This window comes from Arachis hypogaea, chromosome 13, assembly GCF_003086295.3.
Source record: "Arachis hypogaea cultivar Tifrunner chromosome 13, arahy.Tifrunner.gnm2.J5K5, whole genome shotgun sequence".
NCBI classification, from domain to species: Eukaryota; Viridiplantae; Streptophyta; class Magnoliopsida; order Fabales; family Fabaceae; genus Arachis; species Arachis hypogaea.
In genome coordinates, this window is record NC_092048.1 from 130,301,092 (window position 1) to 130,309,109 (window position 8,018).

The following is an 8,018-nucleotide window of genomic DNA, read 5'->3' on the forward strand; positions in this document are numbered from 1 at the left end:
GTTGTGCAGATAGAAACACGCCCACTCTACAATGGGAATGAAGAGGCTCAAGGGGTAAAAATACTTCATCGCGTATTTTGGAGTTTCAATCCATGCGTTAGGGCATTCAGGCATTGCAAACCCCTAGTACAGGTTGACGGAACACACCTATATGGAAAGTACAAAGGTACACTTCTGGTAGCTGTTGCACAAGATGGGAACCAGAACATTGTGCCTATTGCTTTTGCTTTAGTGGAGGGGAGACAGCTGATGCGTGGCACTTCTTTCTAAGGAATCTGCGAATGCATGTTGTTAGAAAAGATGGTGTGGGTATGATCTCGGACCGGCATGAGTCAATTCGGGCAGCGGTAAATCGTTCCGGAAGTGACTGGCAACCTCCAAGAGCATGGTGGATGTTTTGTATAAGGCACATCGGCAGCAACTTCCTACGCGCATTCAAAGTCCCTCACTTGCAGAAGCTTGTGGTCAATATTGGGTATTCAAGAACGGTGGAGGAGTATAACATCAACTATAAGAGGTTGGAAGAGCGAGGTGAGGCATATGCCAGGTGGTGCGATGCCATTGGGCTTAGACATTGGGTATTGGCATTCGACGAGGGACATCGTTGGGGCCATATGACGACGAACCTTGTCGAGTGCATTAACTCAGTGTTGAAGGGTGCCCGTAATCTACCTGTGTTGGCACTAGTTCGAGCAACATATTATCGGTTAAATGAACTTTTTGTGCGGAAGAGTGTTGAGTCTTACGAACGCAAACGTGCGGGACATACTTACTCCGTATTCGCACAGCAGCGGATAGAGGCAAGTATGCAACAGGCTGGGAATATAGTCGTGCACCGTTTTGACAGACGGAATGAAGTATTTGAGGTGCGCGAAATGACTAGTGGAAAGGTGTTAGTCGTTGATCTTGCACGACGTACGTGTGACTGTGGGCACTTTCAGGTAGAACGAATACCATGTCGTCATGTTATTGCTTGCTGTGCTAACCAGCGAATCGATTGGCACGTGTATGTGCATGACGTGTACAAGATGTCAGAAGTTCGTAAGGTATATAAATTTGAGTTCTCACCGTTAGGTGATGCCGAGACATGGCCTCCGTATGAGGGACCCACATTGGTCGCTAATCCCGACTTGAGGCGAACGTCAAAAGGTCGACCAAAATTGACCAGATACTTGAACGAAATGGACTCACGCGACATGCGTGGTCCTCGGATATGCCGTCTCTGTGGTGCCCAGGGACATAGTCGGAGTCGATGTCCTCAGCGTGCCGGATCGAGTGGTGGGGGGGAATGACTTTTATTTTCATTGTATTTGTATTTTTGAATTTGCACTTTTATAATAAATTTTCTTTCTTGTCTAAGTCGTGTTTGAATTTTTAAATTTGATATTATCCGTTGATGGTTAAGAACATGATAAACACAGAACATTACAATACATTGAAACATAGTATGAAATAACATTTACTGCCTTACTGAAAGAAACATACATATTTTAACTACAGATAACATCGACCAACATACAGAACATTAAAATACATTGAAACATAGTATGAAATAACATCGACCAACATACAGAACATTAAAATACAGTGAAACATACTATCAAATCTTAAAAACCCAACCCGATGCTCACTTCTTACGACCCATCCAGTGCAATGCCTTATCCATCATGCTAAGACCTGGCTTTGACGGAGTATACCTATCAGGTGGATGTCGCTCCGTCCGAAGGTCATATGGGTGACCTGCAACTGGGTCACCCATACCTGTCTCTACCCGAGGTGCCGACCCACCCGCCCCTGCTGGATCTGCTGACCCACCCGCCTCTCCTGGATGTGCCGATCCACCTGCCTCTGCTGGAGCAGATGCACCGGGGTTGTACTCGTCAACAAGTGTGTATGTCCGCCGAAGGAATCCACTATCACACGATGCACCTTCCGACGTGTGGTCGGAAGCAGGATGCTCCAAACCATGGCTCATACCAACTGATGCCCCACGTGGATCAGCTGTACCCGACGGTGAATGCAGAGCACTAAAATCTGACCAACCACCCAAACTATCATTGGCCCAATTCTGTAGTTGTTGATCTCCGTGACCGCCGATGGAAAAGTCGAACCAATCATCAGTACCGGCTGGAATCGTCAGTACCGGCTGAGAGTGCTGCGAATGGTGGCTGGATGCACTTTGGTCCTGTGGCTGAGAGTGGTGGCTGGATGCACTATGGTCCTGTGGCTGAGGTGGCTGTGGTACATAATAAGGAACCGGCTCAAACACTGCATGCTGAGGTGGCTGAGGTGGCTGAGGTGGCTGAGGTGGCTCAGGTGCAGGTGGCTCCGGTGGCTGAGGTGCAGGTGCATGAGGAACATATGCCGACAATCTCAGCAGATGTCCGAATGAGCGCACGTACCAATCCCGATACTCCGGGGTCGGTATGAAGTCCCATGTCGGAAGGGGGTGTAGATCCCGCATACGAGTGTTTCGCCTGTTGCCCCACTCCACTATCCAATCCCCAAGCAAAACTGTCCAGTCATAAAGCTGCACTCCGCGAAGAGCCATGCAATGCTGCTCTAGTGGAATGTCCCTAGGTGCTCGCGGTGGGGCTGTAAGAACCCAAACTGACGCATCACTCGATCCGCAGGGTGCCACTCGATACACTCAAACGACAACAACGGAGCAACGATATCACACACATCAAGATGTCTGTGTAACTCGACGGGAATGTTCATTCCCTGGTACGGCCGCCACTCAAACTGCCACAGATAATTCGAATGTCAGAACCATAACATTAATCTTTGGATCTAGCATTCATTAAAACCATAAATAGTTACCTCCTGCATGTAGTCTATATCAACCCTAAATGTCACAACAGTCTTCTCCAACCACGCTGTACTCCGATCCGCATGACTCCACCTGAAACATGATACAATGAAAAAATCTATGTCAGTAACCGTAACTGAAACATGCATAATGAATATATTGTCCGACAAGAACCATAAATATTTACCTCATGGCAACTGGTATCTCAGCAGGTGGAAGGATATGCCTCGGTGCGGGTGAAATACACGGCATTCGCTCCCATGCCCAAACAAACAACAGGTTAAGAGGACCATCCATCTCCTTCGTATCATATCGTGATGCACGGCATAGTGCTCGGTAAAGATGAGCCAGACATGCTGAACCCCAACTATAAGTATGGATCCGCTCGAAATCGCGAAGCAATGGTAGATACTTCGCATGGGCATATGCGGTCGACTTATCTGTGAATAGAGTCGACCCTAACAGACAGAAAATCTGACATCTCACGTATCTCCTTATGGACTCTTCAGTGTCCAACGGCTCCGCATCTCTGACACTTCGAACCCAACCGAGCTTTATATAGGATTTTGAATTACGACTGAGAACCGGTTGACGACCGAATATTTCCATGCTGTGACTCTGAACGAAATCACTACTACTGTCAGTCCATCCACTCACGGGCTCTCCATCAATTGGTAAGCCAAATATATGTGCGACATCCTCCAATGTCACCGTAACCTCACCCACCGGCAACACAAAAGTGTGAGTCTCCGGCCTCCACCTTTCAACCAGAGCAGCTAACAACGGGTGAGATCCTCTTATCATCCCAATCCTAGATACGTGGTAGAATCCGGTGACACGTAAGTAGTTTTCAACCCTCGGGTTCCAACTCTGTGGCGGATCCAATTTACGCACCAACAAATTTCTGTTCGGCTGCATCAATAAAATTATATTTGTTATATTACCTATAAATATGCATGTATTATTAATAAACAAATATTAATAATAATATTTACATATTTATTTACTTCATTACAAACAAGCTATATATTTTTTTTTCTGATATTTATTTATTGATTACTTTAACAATGTATTAAACTTTTGAATTTGGTCAACATTTATATTATTTATTTATTTTACTATATATGGTATTATTTTTATATTTTTGCCGTAAAAAAATTTTTTTTTTTAAAAAAATTTTAAATTTGTCGTATTATAAAAAAATATTGTATAACAATTAACTAATTATACACAAAAAAGATTATATTTAAAATTAAATTAAATAACAGCAAATTAATTTTTTTTTTATTTTTATAACAGCAGAATAATTTAAAATTAACAAAAACAAACTAAATAAATAACATAAAAAACAGAAATAAAAATAAAAATACACAACCCTTCCGAGCTTATAATTTAGCAACTTACATAGATTGGATGATCCAAATAATTTACAATATGTTCCTCTGGAGCTTTATAATCACGAACCATTCTTTAAAATAAAAATAAAATAATATTTTTTTTTCTTCCCTTTTCCCTTTTTTTCCAGCTGGGAACGGTGAGCAACAACAACACAGCCCTCCTTGAAAGAACACTTCTCAGCTGCTTATATGGAGAAACATTAAGCTCTCCTGCCCACTCTCCATAAAATGCATAAGGCTAGCTTCCTTCTTCGTTTATATAGAGCTTCAAGCTCTCCAACCTCTGCTGCATGCTGTTTACCGGGGTGATACATGTCCCCTGCATGCCAGCAGCTTCAGCACGCCCCCCCGTGGTGCATCGGGACTCTGCCACGCCAGCTCCACCACGCCCCTGCGTGGTGCCAGTCGCTGCATGTCGGCCACCTCAGCACGCCCCCGCGTGGTGTGCCACGACGGATTCCGGCCCCGTCATCTCGCCCCTGCGTGGTGAGACACGTTGAATCCTGGCTTGGTCACCACGCCCCTGCGTGTTGACCACCACTTCCACCATCGGGTAAATCCCCCCATCCCCCAATATTCTCCCAATACACCAACACCTTTTCCATAAGAATAATAATTTCCGGAATGAAAACCTAGGGAGAATCTGAAAAAGCATTATTGTACAACATACTTTTTCGTACTTTCCATTTTCCAACTTGCAAATTTGTCTTGCTCATAAGCCATGAACAATGATCAAAGAACAGTATGAAAGCTGTCACCTTTTGATTTTGTTGTTTGCCCTTCCTTCGGGTGGTATTTTTTACCAATATCAAAATTTGGTGTATTTTTTTATGTAAAGACTATAAATTTAAATATCAGATTTATAATTTTTTATTTTGTTTAAAACATGCAAATTTAAAGGTTAGGTTTTTTATTTTAAATCTTTTAAAATATACTCAGATTTATATTTTAGTAATAAATGTTTTAAATGTGCAAATCGAACCTTTCAATTTATTTTACGACAAAAAAATTATTTTAATAGAAATTAGATATGTCAATTTATGCATTATAAAATTTCACTCTCAAATTTTTTTTACAAATTTTTATTATTTCTCAAATATGAAGATCCAATTGTTATTTAAAATAAAAAAATTAAAATTTATATAAAAAAAATACACCAATTAATCATGTTGCACTAAATTATACACCATTTTTTTCTATTTCTAAAAAAAATAGCTGAAAACTGTAGCCTGAGTTTCATTGTAGTACGGAAATCATTGAAATATAACTTAAAGTGGTTATTACATGTTCCTTAGTTTGGTTAATTGATATTTATGGATGTCACGTATTGAAATGCTAAAGTTGAAGGAAAAATGGCAACAAGTGAAATAAAACTATATTTTCTTTCCCCCCAAAAACAGAGTGTAAAAGTGTGAAGTTGGGGAAAAGGGGGGAGAAGTGTAACCACAAAATCAAATGGAAAAGGGAGCGTGGAGCGAAAGCTACCAAGAGCACTAGGGTAGGGGCAAACCAATAATAACAATTAATTATTGATTTATTGATGATAATGCATAAATATAAAGAAAAAGGTGGCATTGATAATTTGATATTAAATATTTTGATGAAATAAAAATAGATTTGAAATATCCTAAGACCATCTCCAGCAAGGAATTGATCTCAATTTCTATTTATAACCCATTTGTCATAAAAAGTAACTCCACATCAGTTTTTGCATTATAAACAGTAAATAGGAACTCAAAACATCTCTCTTCTTCATTAGGAGGAACTAATTTTAGTCCCTGTTGTGGTCCCACTTAATTAATTAATTAAAATAATTAAAATTAATATAGCTATTATTTTTTCAATAATATTATTTAAATTTATAAATTAAAAAATAATTTACTATTAAAAGATATTAATATTAAAAAAATCATATATAACAATAATACACAATATATAATTCGGAATTACATTAATTTGTAAAATTACTTAATACAAAAAAAATATAGTTAAATTTTATAGTTAACGACAAACATTATGAAATTGACATATGTGTTCAATCAAATTCTCTTTTAACTATCTATGCTGCTATCTATTTAATTATTATAATTATTAACTAATTTAAACTAATTTATAAAATTACTTAATATAAAACAAATATAATTAAATTTATTTGCAAAATTAATTAACATACATATAATATGTATGTAATATATATTTTAATTTATTTATATGTAACATATTTTTTAATTCATTTATATGTAATAGCAGCCGTTATAAGTTTCTCTAAGTGGGAACTCTCCTCATCGATCCATGTGAAGGAACTCATTTGAGTTCACACTCCAACGGGCAAAAGTGCCTTTATGTTAGAGGAGAAACTTAAAATAGTTATCATTGGAGTTGCTCTAAGACCATCTTCAGTAGGGAACTCATCCCAATTTCTGTTTATGGTCCATCTGTCATAAAAAGTAACTCCACATTAGTTTTTGCATCATAAATAATAAATAGAAACTCAAAGTATCTCTCTCTTCTCCATTAGGAGAAACTAACTTTAGTCCATATTGTGGTCCCACTATGTTGATATTGCTGCGGATCGTGAGAAAGTCATTCTTGGTGGCCCGTGGTTGATAGACGGTCACTATGTTGCAGTAAAGCCATGGGATATGAATTTTAGGCCATGCGAAAAATCCTTTGGATCAACGCTGGTATGGATTCGAGTCTCGGGACTTCCAATTTGGTGCTACCAGGAACAAGCAATGCTGCGAATTGCTTCTGCAATAGGGATTCCGGTGAAAGTAGATTTGGCTACTAAGCTTGCAGAAAGAGGAAAATATGCCCGAGCTTGTGTTCAAATTAATCTTGAGTTGTCTGTAATCAAACATATTATAGTGGAGGGTGTGACTTATGAAGTGGAGTACGAGAGTTTACTATTGATTTGTGCTACTTGTGCACGATATGGGCATGATAAATCGTTGTGCATGGAGAAGGAGTCCTTGGAAGGAAACGGGAATTCCTTTGGTGATGAAAAAAATAATGAAGCCCCGACACTAGTGCCACACAACAATAATGAGATTCAACAAGAGGCTGAATCAGAAGCTCGTGTTTTGGGTGAGAATCCTCGTAATTTGGGTGAGAAATTAGGAGTTGTTAAAGGGAAGGATGTGGTTACGAAATCATTGGCTCCTCACGTGCCTGATGGTCATGTTAATGAGGCATGCATGGATGATGGAGAGGGCTGGCAACAAGTGCTCCGTAAGGGAAAATTCACAATGGGTCAGTCATCAGGTTTGAAGGACCAAGATGGAAAGCAGCACAAGTTTGGTTCGAGAAGGGTTCCAAGACCCAATTTGCATGGTGATGGAGGTAAATCAATTGGTATTAGGATGGGGAAGCGAGAAAAACATGAAATTGCGCCATCTCCATCACGCAGAACTCCTGCACGTCGTGGAATTTCTCTACGGAAGCGTCATCGGCCTTCCTCCTTGCAGAACTCGCCAGTTGATAAAAATGGTGGCACAATGGAGGAAACCTTAGTAGATGGAAGCATGGCAGGTGCAGTGTCAGGAGGTCCGAAGGTGGCAATTATTGAGGATCAGAGTGTGCCAGTACCGCAGGACAAACCACCTATTGAGGTTGGTGATTCTGTTTAGAGTTTTATGTTCTTATTTATTCTGTCCCTATTATTTATGGATAGTTTAAATATGATTGTTTGGAATATTAGGGGTGCTTCTAATAAGTTAGCCCGTGTGCATTGCAAGGAACTTGTTAGAAAATTTAGACATATTTTCTTTATTGTGGTTGAAACTCACTCCCCTTTTCAGCATTTAAAA

At 39.8% G+C, this 8,018-nt stretch overlaps 2 protein-coding genes across 2 annotated transcripts; one reads left to right on the top strand and one right to left on the bottom strand.

The window, feature by feature from the left end:
* The first annotated feature begins 281 nt into the window (after positions 1-281).
* On the top strand, positions 282-1,292 carry LOC112735428 (uncharacterized). Its single transcript, XM_025784964.1, has one exon. The coding sequence runs from the start codon at positions 282-284 to the stop codon at positions 1,290-1,292; it is 1,011 nt and encodes a 336-aa protein (XP_025640749.1).
* A 1,270-nt stretch (positions 1,293-2,562) lies between these two features.
* On the bottom strand, positions 2,563-4,279 carry LOC112733473 (serine/threonine-protein phosphatase 7 long form homolog). Its single transcript, XM_072210890.1, has 4 exons — positions 4,217-4,279; positions 3,000-3,724; positions 2,824-2,905; positions 2,563-2,745 (listed from the first exon to the last, which is right to left on the bottom strand). The coding sequence occupies exons 1-4, from the start codon at positions 4,277-4,279 to the stop codon at positions 2,563-2,565; spliced, it is 1,053 nt and encodes a 350-aa protein (XP_072066991.1).
* Positions 4,280-8,018: the final 3,739 nt, after the last annotated feature.